Source organism: Capra hircus, chromosome 1, assembly GCF_001704415.2.
Source record: "Capra hircus breed San Clemente chromosome 1, ASM170441v1, whole genome shotgun sequence".
Taxonomy (NCBI): Eukaryota; Metazoa; Chordata; class Mammalia; order Artiodactyla; family Bovidae; genus Capra; species Capra hircus.
In genome coordinates, this window is record NC_030808.1 from 113,131,346 (window position 1) to 113,149,497 (window position 18,152).

The following is an 18,152-nucleotide window of genomic DNA, read 5'->3' on the forward strand; positions in this document are numbered from 1 at the left end:
TCTCTAGGGAGGAGAGGAAAGGAATGAAAGGAGGAGAATGTAAGACTTCTATTTTATTGAAAGTCATATTTTCTTTATAAAAATTAGAAAAATTATAAATGTAATAATTTTTAAAATTCTCTGTGATGTATACAGCAATGTTATACGTTATTCTGATTTTTTAAAAATAGTCCTATAATTCACCCTTATATTTTTGTGTAATTGCAAGCCAATGAAATAAGAAAGGGGTATTTCATATCCTCTATGGAATTTATTTATATGCATATATATGCCTAAGCTTATTTATCTCCAAACCCATATGCATAAGTCAAAATGAAAGTGCTTTGAGAACTTCAAAATATTATTACAATGAGCAATTTTCTTAAGCTGCATTTACTAAATTTCAAGTTATGAAACTATTGCTATCTGTTCTATATTTTATTAAGCAAACGTGTTTTGGTATAATTTTAGATTTCTAGAAATCTTGCAAAGAGGGTTCAGAGTTTTTCTCCTATCATCCTTTTTCAGTTCCAGAATCTAATCTATGTCTTTTCCATTTTTCAACATATTTCTTCCAATGTAAATATTATACCTGGACTAGGTGCTTTGTTAAGTTAAAATGACATTTTGTTTTTAGTTTTTGTTTGCTTAATTGCTCAGTCATGTCCAACTTTTTGCAGTCCCATGGACTGCAGGGTCCTCTGTTCATGGGACTCTCTAGGAAAGAATACTGGAGTGGGTTTCTCCAGGGGATCTTCTTGACCCAGAGATTGAAACTGGGTCTCCTGCATTGCAGGCAGATTCTTTACAGTCTGAACCACTAGGGACTAGGTGCTTTGTTAAATTAAAATGTCACTGGGATATTTTAAATTTTCTTTTCTGAGAGCTTATATGTAATTTTATTTGACAATAATCACATAACCTTTTTGTAAAAAAAAAAGAAAAGAAAATGAATACGCTGTCAGAGGAAAATACTCAACAAAACAGGCACCCCTGAGAATCCTAAAGAATCTGCTTGGTAGAAAATATACCTTTCGGAACTCCCCTGGTGGTCCGGTAAGACTCTGTGCTCCCAATGCAAGGGACTCGGGCTCAGTTCCTGGTTAGGGAACTAGATCCCACAAGCTGCAACTAAGATCCAGCACAGCCAAATAAATTAATAAAATTTTGAAGAAAAAAAAAAATACCTCTTGTCGCTTTCTTTCCTCCTGGCTAACTGTCTGAGATAATCCATTTCTTTTCACCTAGAGCAAAAAGCAAAATAAAGTTGAGCTCATTTACTTTCATAAACAACTTCTTTATTATGTAAGGCATAATTCTATGCCCTTCAAATTTGAATTAACTGCAAAATGCTGGGTTCAGTACATATTGAGTCTCATATCCCTCAGATGACATTTAATCACATTAATAAATTAGCATAGTACAACATTAAAGGAATGAAAAGTGTCTAGAACACTACCCAACGCATTTGAGTTAATTTGTTCTGGTCTTAGTTCTGGCTATTCCTAAAATAATTACGAAATTAACTCCCAATTCATAAGTGAAGAAGTCCCTGATAATAAAAAATAAAAGAAAGAAAGCTACCACCCTAAGAGTTTACTGCTTAGAAACCCTGGTCAGTGATACGGTATCCTTATTACATTGAAAGTGTAATTTTAACACCATGTGAACACTCTGTGAAAACAGAAACTCAACGGAACACCAATGCTCTTTACAAAAACCCAAACAAGAAAACACAGTCCTCTTGGCCCAATTTCAACAGGTTTTGGGGCATATTTAATTTTGACAAATAAGCATGTTAATCTGATATTCTTTGATGAAGCAAGAGTACCGGCAAGAGCCAAGAATACCAGTACCATACTTGGAATAATGCAGTTGTGTCCCTAGTTGAATTCCGAAGTCCTTATCGCAACTGTTACACATTTCTACTTGATCGCTGCAGTTCCTACCAAAATTCAGTCTCTAACTCAGAACAGAGGTTGAATTACAAACCCCATGAAGGCAGGACCTGGAGTCTGTTCTAATATACCTGGCCCTGAGTCCAGCACATGAAAGACATTCATGTTTTTCAGTTAGAGTTTAATTAACGAAAAGTAAGGCATGTACACAGACCAACCAATTAGATCTTGCACTTAACAGAGGAGCAGCAAAAAAGAAGAATGTCCTCCTCTTGTGTGAAAAAGCGATAGCAATAAAATGTAACAGAGGTCTTCAAACTTTCTGCTATCTACTTCCTAAAAAAGCTAAAAAACCATCTTCCCTTTAGACCCATTTTATGTTGACATTTCAAATTTTCATCCAAAATTTAAAGAATCTTAAAGACATATCTTCCTCTTAATTGTAAATCTAGACATTTTAACCATGTGCTATCATATTCTTTTAAATGGGTCGCGAAGAGTTGGACACGACTGAGCGACTTCACTTTCACTTTTCACTTTCATGCACTGGAGAGGGAAATGGCAACCCACTCCAGTGTTCTTGCCTGGAGAATCCCAGGGACAGCGGAGCCTGGTGGGCTGCCATCTATGGGGTCGCACAGAGTCAGACACAACTGAAGCGACAGCAGCAGCAGTGGAATATAAAAACCATCATGACAATATCCACCATCATCCATTTAAAACATAAGGAGATTTTACATTATTCTTCTTTCTCCTTGAAAACCCATTTCTATGTCAATTTTCCCTCCAAATTTCCTGCTGTGTCAGAGTATTTAATTAGTCACTCTAGCATATTTAGGGCATAGGTTTTTACATTTAATTTTCTAAAATTTCTTGTGATCAATGAGCTTTAAGTATAAAGACTCTTCTGGATTGTATAACCACTACAAACACCATTAATAATCCGTAATCAAAATGATGCAATTATTTCCAATTTCAATGCATTAAGCACTAAAAGTAAAATTTTACTACAAATGCAACTCTGAGTGAGACGGGGTAGGGGTGTATGGTGGCTTCATTAAAGGAGGTTTTGCTGAAACCAATACTTCAAATTGACCCATTTTATTTTGTGCTGTGATTTAACATGCTGACACGGGGCATCAAACGCCAAAGTAAGATTTGAGATGGGCTTTCTTTAGAAAAATGGCAAAAGGGTAACTGTGAAAACTGGAAACTGGAGAACAAAATCTGGTGTAACACTTTAACTGGAGATACACTCTCAGCTTTAGAGAAAGAATGCCTAGGAATTGAGGATCTGGAAAATGGCCCCCTTGAAACTATTCCTGCCCCCCTCGCCTGGTCTTGCTGAATGCAGGCGTGTGATGTGTACCTCAGTGTGAAGACCGCTGGTATACAGTTCTTTACATGGTGGGGTCAGGGAAATAAAGACAACTTATGTTACTGCCTTCAATCTGGTTGTTAGAAAAGATTATAGAGAGTAGTACTATAGAGTAGAAAGAGTCCTAAGTCAATAGTAAAATCAACAATCATTTACTGACTGCCAGGAAATATGCCAAGTATTTTATATCCCTGTGATCAGTGAATCCTCAGAAAAACTCTAAAAAGCCAATACTATTCTTATGCCCATTTCACAGACAGTAATAACAACTAAGACTTAGGATTCCAGATCACATAGCTAACAGATAGGAAGGCCAGGATCCTCATCCAGGTATACCAACTCAAGGGGTCTCACTCTTAATCATGATATTATCAGGGACAGGGGACCCCCAGTTTTCCATGAAGGCACCTTATTTATAAGGTTGGGTGACTGTCCCTAATGATGACCCATTCTAATGCCAGGTCTGCACCAAGTCTCCATATGTTTGTTGTCACTGCACATATCATGGAATGTTCTCAGCCTTATCTACCATGCTGACACTGGGTCAGCTTGTCGGCAAGAAACCATGGTTAAAAAGGCGTCTTCATACATTTTAATAAGGGAGGAGACTGGCCAAAAGAATGAAACCGTTCAGAGCTGCTCCCATTTGGTTAACGTTGAGCAGGAATTTCACAGGATTTCCTGCCTGACTCAAAGCCCAGCAGATCAATATCCTGGCACTGTGCCCATAGTCTCAGCAGGTGATGTCATCAGCAAGAATTTCCATGCCACTAGCATCTCCATCCACAGCTACTACTCAGTTCAAACCCGGAAATCTTAAGGGGAAGAAAGTAAAGCATGTGGGCTTAGAGACCTAGCCAGATACAGCTAGGTCACTGAGGGATTAAGAGTACCTCATCCTATCACAAAGGGAAAAAAAAAAAAGAAATCCCCAGCTAAAGTAGTTGCCCTTCTGAGGGAGAAGAGAGAAGGTAGTTTTGAAAAAGGCAAAGCACTCATACATAGAATTATCATCTTTCACCAACATTAATAAAAAATGATCAAACATTCCTTTAACCAAGAAGTCACCAATTAGAAACCAGTAGCCCATACAGAACTGACTGATAAAGAAAACAAAAGGTTCTAGAAAGTACATTCTTGGGTTATAATTAAGAAAGCTGACACATTCAAGGATCCAGAAGGCCAGGCCTGGAGTTATGACAAGCCAGCTCCACCTGGCTGACTTCCAGACCACCGCTTGGGGCCCGGCTGGACGGGTTCTTCTCCGGAGCCAAGAGGAAGCTTTTTGTCCACCTGAGATCTTCCACATGCAACTCTAAATTACACAGTACCTGAGAGCAGGTGCCTGGAGGCAGAAGATCAAGAGTGGGCAAGAGGGTTTCAGAGACTGAAGAATGTGGAAAATGAAACCAGAAAAAGAAGGGGAGAGGGGATATATAAGTGGGCCCCACAGACACTGGCAGAAGACAGGCAGGAGAATGGGGAGAATGAAAACACAGAGCAAAATGCCAAGTGGAAAGAAACAAGGAAAGAAGGGGGAGGAAGGAGAGAGGGAAATAAAAGAAGGAGAAAGACTGTGCAACGATTTCAATAGTATGTATCTCCGGAAATTTTCTATTCAAAACCAATGACCTATTGCTAAACCGAAGTAAAAATCCCTGGTAAGCACAGGCTTTTCTTTTGCACAAGCACACAAATATGTGTGTAAAACATATGTTTACAATAATACCTACAGTTTTTACGTTTACATGTTTTCTGCAGTTTGCACACTTTTGCTAAGAGAATTAAAATATCAAGTTTATCACATTTCTCCAAGTGTTCTCCTTGTTTCCACGTGTGGAAAAGATAATACACCAGCTTCCAAAACGGGATTCCTATTCTGTCATCTAAAATGAAATAAACTAAAGCAAATAGGCTCTTTTTAAAACTTTTTACATATGTATCTTGCAGCGGCGGCTCCAGAACACACAGACTGCCAAGCAACAAGCCTTTACAGCTCTCTTCTGACCTCACTAGAACTTGCTCATTGCTTTAAATTTCCTATTTAACTATATCAACAATAAGTATAGTTATAAATGTAGTTGAATGAAACATTAAGTACTACACTCAGTTTGAGGTTCTTGGTTTTGTACAATCCAGCTAATTCACAAAACTGTTCAAATCTTGCCATGGCAGATTCTATACTCTTAGGAGAACATGTGAATATATGTTAATATTTATTTGACATATATGACACATATTCAAATAAAAGTGGATAAAAATTAATTCAAATAAAACAAAACTGTAGCCCACAACTACAGTTCTGACATATGTTAAGAAATATGAACATATATTATGTGACTTGTCAAGGCAGTGAATGCAGGGAACTCACTAATCTCATAATAGTTCTAAATTAATAATTATAAATTATATTTTTACTACTGTAATTGGTATTAAAATTCTCCACCTATGATTTTTTGTAATCAACATATTTTCCATGTTCAAAAGAGACAAAAATTAACAATTGGCTAAAACTAATAAAAAACAGTAGGAGATATTTCATCAATGGATATACTGTCTAACTGGCCCCAAGATACAGTTTTTGAAATTTAAGGTAAACTCCCCAAAGGATAGATCCGAAAGTTACTCTACCTAAAACTTATGCCAAGTTAGTCTGGGAAAGACAAATATCGTATGATATGGCTTATATGTAGAATCTACAAAAATTACATAAATGAACTTATTTACAAAATAGAAACAGATTCACAGACATAGAAAGCAAACTTACGGCTACCAAATGGGAAAGGAGGAGGAGAGATAAATAAGGAATGTGTGATTAACAGGTGCACACTTCAACACAGAAGACAGATAAACAGCAAGGACCTGATTTATCGCACAGGGAACTACACTCAGTGCTTTATAATAACCTATATGGGAAACGAATAAAAAATAATAGATAGATGCATATGCACAACTGAATCACTTTGCTCTACACCTGAAACATGACATTGTAAATTAACCAAGCTTCATTTTTTTATGATTAAAAAAATGAATAAAATGGATGTTAATTTCCTTCATGATCCTTTGCAAGTCTGAGCTTGTTAGATGACTATCTCATGAAGGAACAAGCAGGCTTTCGGTAGTAATTCCACTTCTGCACTCATCACAGCTACAGGTGATTTCACCTTGTGAAAAACTGTCTTAAGAAAACCTAGGCAATGTTCCTTGGCCTCTGACGCCACTGACTACAGTAGGTAGTAAAAGCCGGGTTCTCTAAGTCTCCAAAAGAATCCTGAGGCTGCCATGTATAACTAAGCCTGTCTACAGGATAGAGCCTGCCCTGTAACTGTGTACAGAGCCAAGAGGAATTACCCCAGTCTCTAGGCTGATCGGATCATGTTCTATGGGGTAAACAGGGATATGACCTCAGGCCCTCTATGACTTGACATTGTTTCTATATAGATAAGATGGGTGCACACTCTTTCTCTTTTAACCACCAGCCAAAGAAACCAGAATAGGAAGGCCTGCAAAAGACTGACCGACCAAAGAGACTCAGAAAAATAGTTAATTAAAAATGAGATCAGATATTTATAATCCAAGTTCACTCAGGCTCCATAAAGCACTGATGTCCACTGAATACCCACTGGAGCTAAGACCTTCAAACTTAAGAGTTATCCATTTGCTGAAAACCAGCTGGTTTATTCATGCCTCCTGGTGACTTGCGATTCATGGGCTTCTATTCTGGAGAGTTCAAGTGGGAAGAGAATGAATTGCAAAGTAAAATTATACCATGCGATACACTCACTCCTAGGTGTTTTCTACAGACTTAATACAAATTGAACAGTCCTGGAATTTCCAATGAGTTACGAGTTCTTTCACTTCAACAACGCAGGAACAGCAGCTCTCTGAGAGTATGCTTGAAGTTCCTAAAATGAAAAATCTGCCACGGGCCTGAAACTGTCTTCTGAAAGTAGCCTCCACCTCGTCGACTGAGAAATCACTGAGACACTATCCACCTAAGCCACAAGCTGCTGCATACCAAAGGCCAGAAATCCAGATGATCAAAGATGAGATAACTGAGGTCAAGATGGGGACAGTGCCATATTTTTTAAGGAGAAACAGGTACATAGATCACTATTTTTTAGAATAATGAGAGGTAGAAGACCATGGCCCATTTAATAAAATCACGTGCTTGATTTAAAAAGATCTCCAGTGACATGCCGGGGATCTCATCATTTGCTCAAAAAACCAGAGTGCCTCTCTCATTTACTTTTGTTAAAACAGTAAAATTCTATAATCTTAAAACTATAAATTCTATAAACTTAAAACTGAAAATTCTGTAATCCTCACCAAAATTCTTGAATCTCAAGAAACATCAAGCTCTGCCAGCCCCCAAGATGTAACCTCGGGTCTGCTAAAACCGTGGCGAACGCAGATAAGGCAAGGCAGGGCTCGGGGCTCTGACCCTGCAATGGCCTGTGTCTCCCTCGATAGCCAGAGCCAGGATTCCTAACTGAGTCCCAGCTACTTCAACACAGATACGAGGTGGAGAGCACAGACCACAAACAGCAAGGTCCTTAAGTAAACTGCGGTGCCTTGTAGAATTTAGGAGACAAGAGTACATGTGTTACTTTGCAGCCAGCCCCTGTAAACCAGCATCCTTTATTTAGCCAAGACCTGATTCAGAGTTCTGGTTGGTTCCTCTTGTATTTCTCCAACTACTGATGTATCCAATGCTTACCATGCACCAGGCACTGTTCTTGCATCTAAATGCTTACCACTGTTCTTGTATCCAATGCTTACCATGCACCAGGCACTGTTCTTGCACCAGGCACCATGCATCTAAATCCTCTAACAATACCACAAGAAAGGTATTACTATTGCTATTTTACAAATAAGAAAACAGAGACACAGGAAAGTTAAGTCATCATGAGCCCTAATAAGTGGTCAAGCTGGTATTCAACTCAGGCGTGCCTGCTGCCCACAAGGACTAATTTCTTTACCACCACAGTGCACTGCCTTCTCACACTTCTGAATTTCTTCGAGGTATGTGCGACTTGCAGCTACCCTTCCTTTAAACTAAGGTCCTCCCCTTGGATACCTCAGAAACTGCATCCCCAAATGAATTCTCAGCTCTTGCCCCAGAGACAGCTAAGCTGTTGGCAGGGTGCCTGGCAATTTAACTTGTTGATTAGTCCTGACAGCCGTGGAATCTCCACAAATTCCTCTCTTTGACTTATGGCTCTCAAAACCATTCACTCCCCTGTGCGCTACTGAGCCTGGACCCAGGTGGACTCAATCTCTATCCCCCAGTAAGAGAGAAGCCCACTTCTGCTTTTTCTATTAGCAACCAAGGGGAGAACATGAGATCAGGACATACATGAAAAGCTAATGTCACAGAAGTAAGATAAAAAGGAAAACTGGTTTTAGGGGGAAAAGGCAATTCTATAAAATTATTTCATAAAAGGGGAGCAGTTTTAAAAAATGGAATATTTAATAAAATACTGAGGAAGAGACCAGACTAATAATGGTGAATAGTGGAGGGAGTTGGGAATGGTGGTAAAACCATAGCAACTTTCAGTCTTGTGTTCAGTTTTGTAATAAGGTGAATGCACTTGCATTACCTTTGTAATTTAAAAATGACTATTTCAAAGAACTTAATTTAAATTTTGAATTTTAAATTGGAATATTAAGAACAAACTAATGACTAACCAAGGGGAATTGGTTAAAAGAACCAAACATTAAAAAAAAAAAAATCTACCTATTTGATGAAATATAAATATGGGCTTTACAAAAGTTGTTACGGAAGAACGTTTAATGACATGAAAAGTCATTTACAGTGTTGTTAAGAGAAAAAAATGGGTTAAGAAACAGCAAGTTTAATGACAAGCAAAGATTTACAACATTATACATTATTAAAGGGAAAATATGAGCAAAAAGACAATATTATTTTATTAATTTTTGCTTAAAGGAAGAGGAAAATTCTAAATACACATTAAGAAAAAAAAAAGGGTCTGAAAAGTTATATGCCAAAATATCAACAGTGACTACATGGGAAGGATTTCAAACAATTTTTATTTTCTTCTTTTTATCTATTGGTACTTTTTAATTTTCCACTAATAAACATCTCTTAGCTTTGGAATTAAAGCAACACTTTTAATAAAAACTAAGTTTCAAAGTCTTTCCTCAAAAAAAGAAACAAAGCAAGTAGGGTAGGCAAATGGAACTGTTTAGAGATGCCAACAATACCTGCATTTCTTAGTTGCTGCCCACAGGAAAGCTCATGAGAGGTAACCATTCACAGATAAAAGTAGCTAAGATAAAGGCAAGCAATGAGAAAGGTTTCGGTCAAGCCCAAACCAGGCAGTGGCTTATGAGGCAGTGTTGACAATGAGTGATGACAGGCAGGTGTGCAGATGGGTGAACAGAGGAGGACAGGGTTAGAGGTGCGTAACTGACAATGAAGCTGATGACACATGGTTGAAGGCATGAGTCAGGAAGGGGCTGATGAAGGCAGAACAGGTCTGAGGGGCTCTTCTTGCAGAAAAGGACACCTGCTTATAAAGGAGGTGCCAACATCTTTGTTGCCATTCTATTCTTGCTTGTTATTTTTGTCAAGTGGCAGATGGATAGGAATGATCACCTCCAAACAGTAAATTCCTTAGAACAACACTGACACTGAAGTTAGTTTCCTAGATTTTCAATAGAATCTAAACTTGAGCAAAACTGGTTTTGGAAAAGTGGGTACTAAGGCATGCCATGATCCCACTGGATAGGAATTACCTTATTATATGGAGGAGATCTGAGAAACAGGCATAGAATTACCAATATTCTCTCATTTACCTATATCTCAAGTTTCATTTTCAATTCAATTATTCAAGCAATTATTTTATACTTCTATTGTTTTTATTTTTGACTCTTCACCCATCTAGCCCATCTAGATTTAGTCATAATCTTTAGAGAGCACTTTCCTGACCTTTATCGCTTTCTATGACATCTATCTGTGTCACTCATTTCTGCATTGTGCCCTAAGTTCTTTCAAAAACATCACATAGACCTTTCATTTCTATTGTCTCCTAAACCAGCTTCTAAGTTCCCACAGAGTAGGTACCGGCTTTAGGTTTGTTTTGTTTGCCCCATTCACCCCGATGCAGCAAAATACATATGAATTTTGGAGTCAGATACTAGCATTTTGAAACTACAAACTTATAATCACTAAGTGAATGGCAAAATAAAACCCCCAAATTTCTGACTGTCATCTACATCAGGGTAAAAACAAAACAGAAAGGACAGGACAGAAAATACCATAGTGCACTGTGTGTATTAAGAGTAACTTCCACTTCGTGAAGCTTTTGTTTGAGATACACAGACACACGCACCCATGAACACACATACTAGGTTATAAGTAAAATGTATTTCTCATTATGTTGCTGCTGCTGCTGCTAAGTCACTTCAGTCATGTTCGACTCTGTGCGAACCCATAGACGGTAGCCCACCAGGCTCCCCCGTCCCTGGGATTCTCCAGGCAAGAACACTGGGGTGGGTTGCCATTTCCTTCTCCAGTGCATGAAAGTGAAAAGTGAAAGTGAAGTCGCTCAGTCGTGTCCGACTCCTAGCAACCCGATGGACTGCAGCCTACCAGGCTCCTCCGTCCATGGGAGAGCAGACAGACCAGGCAAAAAGGGAAAAGAAGAAGACAACCAACAGACTACTTCTGAGATGAAGTCACATCATTGGCCAAGTACCTGCCTGATGGAAATGCGGTTTCTGCTCTTTCAGGGCCCTAGGTACACGTCCGTTATTTAGACAAACTTGAAAGGCTCTGCTCCAGGTAACCTTAAGACCATAAGAAAAACAGTAGGAGAGTAACCCTATTTGTCATCACAGAGTTTCAGCTGCCTCATTATATGGTGGAGAAACAGCAGTCACCTTCATGGTATTGTCACAAGGATGATATAAGCTGAATGAAATGACCTAGTCCCATCCCCAGAGTACAGTATCCTCTGCAAATACTGGGTTAATACTTCACCTACATGTAAAAAAAATTAATATCATGATGATCCAATGACATGTTCCAGAGCTACAGCCACCGTGCAAGTCAGCCTCTACACTGCCTGCTCACACTGAGACCAGCTGAGTATGAGTTTAGCAGACAGCAGCCATAAACCTTTGTATATCACTATCAGAAGCAGGGTTTCCTGCTGCCCCAAATGGGAACTGTTCCATTTTTATTATTGCAGTCAGATGAGTAGTAGAGTTTATTTCCTATACCAAAGGGGAAAATAATCTGCAATTTCCTTTCACTGGCAACAATACTTCCTTCTGCAGAAGCTGTCCACTGGCTATATAGTCCTTATGCCCCCAAATAAGAGATATATAGGTAACAAATGCCAAATTGATCCTAAGACAGAAGAGTACAGATTAATCATGCAGAAAATCAACAGGCTTTACATATTCTGGATAAATCAAACAAATTTAGAAACAAACTTTTAAGCACTAGCTCCATATTTACAGACTCTGTAGTAATTTCAATGGTGACAATTCCTCTATTCAGTCATCATGGAGACAAATCACTCTGTGGATGTGGAATGAATGGCCCCATCACTGGACCAAGAGAAGAGACACCACAAGGGGACATCTTGAGGTCAAGAGGGCAAACACAAGAATCTGATGGATAATTTCCATAAGCCCAAGCTTAGTACTATAGAGCCCTTCCCCATAGTTATTCAGAACTCCTCAAGCAACTGAGCTGGGACTTTCCCTGGTGGTCCAGCAGTTAAGAATCCACCTTGCAATGCAGGGAACATGGGTTCAATTCCTGGTCGGGGAACTAAGATCCCTCATGCCGTGGAGCAAACTAAGCCCGAGCACCACAACTACTAAATTGGCACACCACAACTAGAGTTCACGAGCCTCAACGAAAGAGCCACAACTGAGACTAAGTGCAAATAATACATAAAAAAGTAAAGTAAAAGTAACCGAGCCTTCTTTCCTTTTACTTAATTACACTGTATTCCTACAGACTCCTATTGTTCTTAAATGCATCCCATCCACCTCCCCAAAAGAAATTATCAAGTGGAGGACAAGGCTGTAATTTAATTTGATTTCATAGTGTGCAAACACCTAACGTAGGTAGTTTTAAACTATGAACATACCAAATTTCCTAATGTATCAAAGACATTTATTAAATCCAGGATGTAGCCAAGCAAATGTTAAGAACTTTTCTTTTCAAATAAAAATTAAAAACAGCCTCTACATAGTCCCTAAATAGGAAACTTTCTGGCTATTTTAACTGCTGGGTAGCTTTCTGTTATTTTTACTTATGGGATTAGGTTTTGCCTTCATTCATTCACTCATAAATTTATCACATATTTACTGCAAGCCTACTGTAATTCAGGCACTGTTTCATGTGCTAGGGATATAATAGAGAATATAACAGACAACAATCTGCCTTCATGCAGTTTTTATTTCAGTGAGAAAATATGGATAATTAACAAGAAAAATAAATCACATAGTATGTTAGAGGGGTAAGTGTCAGGAAGAGGATAAGAAAAGTTAAGGAGGTGGTAGTGAAAGAGTCATGTGTAAGTTGCAGAGACAGCAAGTGCAAAGGTCCTGAGGCAGAGTGAACCTCACACGGGAGGAACATCAGTATAACTGAGCAACAAGCAAGACAGAAGCAAGAGAGGAGTTCAGAAGAGTAACCAGGGGCCAGAACACACAGTCTCACTGGCCTCTGTAAGGCTTGGTCTTTACTTTGAGTGGAATTAAGAAATCACTTAACACTTCAGAAAAAAACATGATATCTTAGTACACTGTAACAGGATCACAAATCAACAATATAACTATATAGCTGCTGTATGGAGAAGAGACCAATAGGTACAGAGGCAGATGCAGGGAGCTGAGCTTGGAAGCACAGGGGACAATGCCCCTCCATGTTGACAGAATGGCAGCAGCAAAGCAGCTCTATTCTGAAGGTCCAGGCAATAGGCTCTGCACCAAATTGGAAGTAGGTTATGGGAGACAGAGAAGTGTGAGGAATGGCTCCAAGGGTTTTGATCTTCAAGACTGGAAAATGGAGTCATTATCTGCTGAGAAAAAGAGATTGTGAGAGAAGCTGATTTGGGTGGGAGAGAAGGGAGTGATCAGAAGTCAACTTTTGGACAGGTTAACTTTGAGATGCTGGCTAGATATCAGAAATGAAGTTGGAGATCCTTGTCTGACGCTCAAGGAAAGGTCCAGTCTAGAGATAGAAACCTGGAGATCATCAGAGGCAGATGATGTATTTAAAGCCACCAGACTAGAAGCAATCAACCTGGGAGTGCAGATCAGGGAGGAGCCCCAAAGATGGAGCCTTGGGACTCCCAACAGTTAGTGACTGAAGAATGAGGAGGACTCACAAGGAGATCGAGAAGCTCCAGGTACATTGACTTGATCTCAAATCCCCTGACCCTCTATCACCTCAAAGGATCTGTATACTTGATGTTTCCCTGCCTGGGACTCCTCCACCCTGCACCCACCCCCTCCAACAACAAATCTGACCTGACATTTATCTGGTAGCTGATCAGATGGCAGCTCTCGTCACCTTCTTTGCCACCTTCCCTTGACTGACAGCAATGTGCCCAAACAGATGCCCTTCCCCACAAGATCTCAGAGGAGCACAAGCACAGTCTTTATGGCAGTCACACAGCAATTCTGCATGTATTTACAGGATTATTTGGTATCTGTCTTACCAGTTAGCGTGTCTGCAAGGACATGAAAGCAGAGTGGGGTCTGTTTGTACTCCATCACCAGTGTCTAGAATAGGTGAAGTTGCTCAGTCATGTCTGACTCTTTGCAACCCCACGAACTGTAGCCTACCAGGCTCTTCCATCCATGGGATTTTCCAGACAAGAGTACTAGAGTGGGTTGCCATAGGGCCCTCCATAAAGAATAGGGGAATGAAGGAATCCTTGATCAACCTCTCTCTCATCAATTTTCTGTTAAATGAAATAAGACCCTCTTTGTGTGGGTCCCAGGTCAAGGTTTTCAGTTAAACATCTCCTTTTGTACTTATGCCAACCAAAATAAAATTCCCTTGTGCTTATGTCCTCCCACTTTTCTTGGAGCACCTGTTTCTTCTGCCCCCTACCTCCCCTTGGGGCCTCAGGCATACACACCCATATTTTCACAACCCATTGTTCTCCCCAGAGAATCAATAACATAAATATTGGCACATAAATTAGTGCACTCATTTGCCCTTACTAAGCTCCAACCAGAATATTTATTTTTATTCTCAATCTCTATATATTTCCAGAAATGGTTATATAGTTCAAGTTCCACCATCACTATAATTGAGAAAAAATGCCATTTCTAATAGTGATATGAACATGAAATGCACTGAGCTATACTGATGTGTCCCCAGTATTTGGAGATAAAAGAAAAAACACTCCCAAACTGGAACTGAAAACAAAAATTATAAACACACACTTCAAACATATACATATGCGTACATTTTTCTAAACGGAAGGTCTGTGGCTCATAGCTTTTGTCAGATTCTCAAAGCAGATGACAGCTCTAGAAAAGAAAGATGACAAAGTACACATCCATCCCACAGACTAACACAGAGACTAGAAAGAACACTGAAAATCATCATGTATAGACATGAAATAATTAAGACACATTGTTCAGGAAAAGAGCAAGTTTTAATATCTGCACAGGCTTCCTCGGTGACTCAGTGGTAAAGAACCCATCTGCCAACGCAGGAGACTTGAGAGACATGGGTTTGATCTCTGGGTTGGGAAGATCCCCTGGAGTAGTAAATGGCAACCCACTCCAATATTCTTGCCAGTAAAACCCCATGGACAGAGGAGCCTGGTGGGCGATAGTCCATGGGGTCACAAAGAGTCAGACACAATTTAGTGACTAAACAACAGCAACAATAACTGCACAGTATATTATTTATGTAAATGGATGTAATCTTTATTTTTTCTCCTTACAGGTATATACATGGATTTTGAAAGGAGTGTTATCAAATTGAGAAGAGCATTGCCTAGAGAGAAAGGGAAAGAGACTGAGATTGCAGATATGATCAAGAGAGACTTTGGTCTTATCTGAAATGGTTTAATTTTTTTTTCATGGAGAATGTGTTAAGTATTGCTTATATAGTCAAAATTAGCTTTCAAAAATGTTAAGGGAATACCTTAATTTAATTGTACTCAAATGGCAAGAGAGTAACAGAGCTCTGTCCTTGCCTCAGACTAAGCAGACCCCAGCTCCAGCCCTCTTGGCTGGACCAGTATCTCTGCTGGGGGTCTCAGGTCATGCCCACATAGAGCTCCAATTCTGTTTATAAAGATACAGACACTCCAGACCTACTGTCCAACTTACAAGCTTGCACCAGTACACGCCTAAAGCCCTGACTGTTTACATGGTGAGTACTGAAAGTAAGCCAGATGTGAAAAATGGGAATTTTTTTCTATTTTTTTAAACATAAAAGATAGATATGATAAAAGACATTAATCACCATTTAAGGTAAAAAAAATTTATGAGGCTGCTATGTTGCAAAAATGTAAATGGAAAATTCTATGACTGAAGAGATTATTTTAAGCAGCAAGTCACTGAACAACTGAAAATTAATTCAGACAAGTGTGAAAATGTAAGGGGAAACGATGAAATTTTCAGTGACCTCTAAATACTTTAAGCATTTCTGCAAACAAAAGGATATTCAGGTTTATTACATCTGCTGAGCTCTGATTTTCAGTAGAAAACAGTCTGTCTTTTACAATAAACATGGTATAAATTCTAAAAGAATAAGTCCCACCAGATGCAACTGCTAAGACTCCAAAGTGTGTTATAAGTATAATGAAATTATACTTATAATCAAATAGCCAGTTTTCAAATCATCCTTTCTTGTTCGGCAGTTCCAGAAAATCACCCAGAGCAAATTATGTGTGTCTTAGGAGCTAAGTCCAGTTCTCAAGAGATCCAAGTCCTAATTCTAGTTATGAACCTAGTTGGCCACACTAGGGACAGCTGAGGACATACCTCACAGAACACATACCGAACCAGTTCCAGAATAAAGTGTTTAAAATTTCTGAGCACACTGAAAAAATATGCAAAGCGAGGAGGATTACTGAGAAGCCGCCTGTCAGCAAGTCCAAAGGAATAGTCCAGTAAGAGGGTGACTATACGAGCCATGTATCTGGTGACTGCATTCGGTACTGAACCCAAGTAGAGTGTTTGCCTGCATGCTTGTTCTTGCCTCTGGAGCCTGAACACCCTTGTCAAAGGTACCTGGCATGTCAAGGCTATGGGAATTACACAAACACCCTATGGCAAACAAATGGGGTCAGGGCTCAGCTGGCAAGTGTGGCTTTGGGACTGTCACCAAACTTAAATACTAGTTTCGCAACTGTCATTTTTTCAATCTAACGCATAGTACCTGATAGGGGGAAGGGTCAAGTTATGACAAAAGCCAAAAAGACTCCAGGCAAGGTTTATTTTTTATTTTCTGTAATATTGTAAAGCCTTCCGGGATCCTATGAAAGGATAAAACTTATTAAAAACCTGAAGCTCTCTGCTATGCACCTGGCACTAACTGCTACAGGTACATAGTGTTCTATTGCATACCAGTAACACAATCAATATTTTTCTTCAAACCCACAAGCCCAGAAATCCAAGCACTGTGGTCTTAGTCCCCACAATGCCAGTTTAGGTTAGTTGTAGGGTAAATCACCTGTGGATGGCAGGTTCCTTTGTCTCTGGGCACAGATCTCCAGAGGACAGAAAATTAGTTTTTCAAATTGAAACCTCAAATTTAATTTCAAACCAAGAAAAACCTAAAAACCACGATCACTTAAGTTATTTTGCATACATCAGTGTTCCCCAAGACCTGAAGTGAAAGTGAAGTCACTCAGTCGTGTCTGACTCTTTGCAACCCCATGGACTGTAGCCTAACAGGTTCCTCCGTCCATGGGATTTTCCAGCCAAAAATACTGGAGCACATTGCCATTTCCTTCTCCAGGAGATCTTCCTGACCCAGGGATTGAACCCGGGTCTCCCACACTATAGGCAGACACTTCACCATCTGAGCCACGAGGGAAGCTCAAAGAGCAGCAAAAAGTTATGTTCCCTGGAATGAAGAAATCCTATATTTCCAGTGAAGAAAACACTGATGCATTCTGACAATCAAGTAAAGGAAAAGTAAGTCTGGCACCATCTGATGACATTAAGGAGCCCAGGTTGTGTTCGTGACACCGGAGAACACTACACTTCTACGTGGGGGGGACCTGTCAACAAAGCCACACTGCTACGCACACTCACCGAGTCACTGTAATCCAATTAGGGAAGTTTGCGGCAGCCTAAACTTTCTCTACTATGTTGAGGCCCAATTAAATGCCTCTCTTACTCATTCCTAGGTGACTACAACACTCCAGTTAAACCTGTCACAACACCTTACACGGAGAGCCACCTCTTGACTGTGTGGCTGTCCAATGACATTGAAGGAGACGCATCATAAACAAATGCACTAAGACAAATCACACACAGACTGAAGGTTTCAACACCTTACAAAACAAGCAGAAGTGACTGCAAATTGCTGCTCTTTTAAAGTCTCCCACACACTGGATGCTTCTTACAGTTAACTGATGAGAAAAGTTGCATCATCCCAGGAGGCAGTCAGGAGTTGGCAACAGAGATAAGAGGTTTTCACAGCATAGGACAATCAACAGCAGCTAACACACAGGTGTGCTCATAAGCATCCCCTCCCAAGCAGAAAGTCAAGGCAGATCCAAATAGAAAGCTAACCCCTTTGCCAGAAAACCCTTTGTTCTACTCCCCATCTGGAATCAAGGTCTCACTCAGAGAAGAGTTTTGTGTTAAAGACTAGATGGGGACGATCTTGTTTATTTGGTATTAGAGGGTGGGATGATTTGGGA

General features: G+C 39.6%; 1 protein-coding gene across 3 annotated transcripts in view; it reads right to left on the minus strand.

The window, feature by feature from the left end:
• The window catches only part of ARHGEF26 (Rho guanine nucleotide exchange factor 26), a 142,193-nt gene that overhangs the window by 112,230 nt on the left and 11,811 nt on the right, over positions 1-18,152 (minus strand). For all 3 annotated transcript variants that reach the window (XR_001918121.1, XM_018048732.1, XM_005675418.3), the window contains one exon: positions 1,167-1,223. Coding sequence is in view for 2 of the 3 variants with exons in the window: in XM_018048732.1 (XP_017904221.1) it covers positions 1,167-1,223 (57 nt within the window). In the remaining variant the exon portion in view is untranslated. The remainder of the gene's footprint in view (positions 1-1,166; positions 1,224-18,152) is intronic.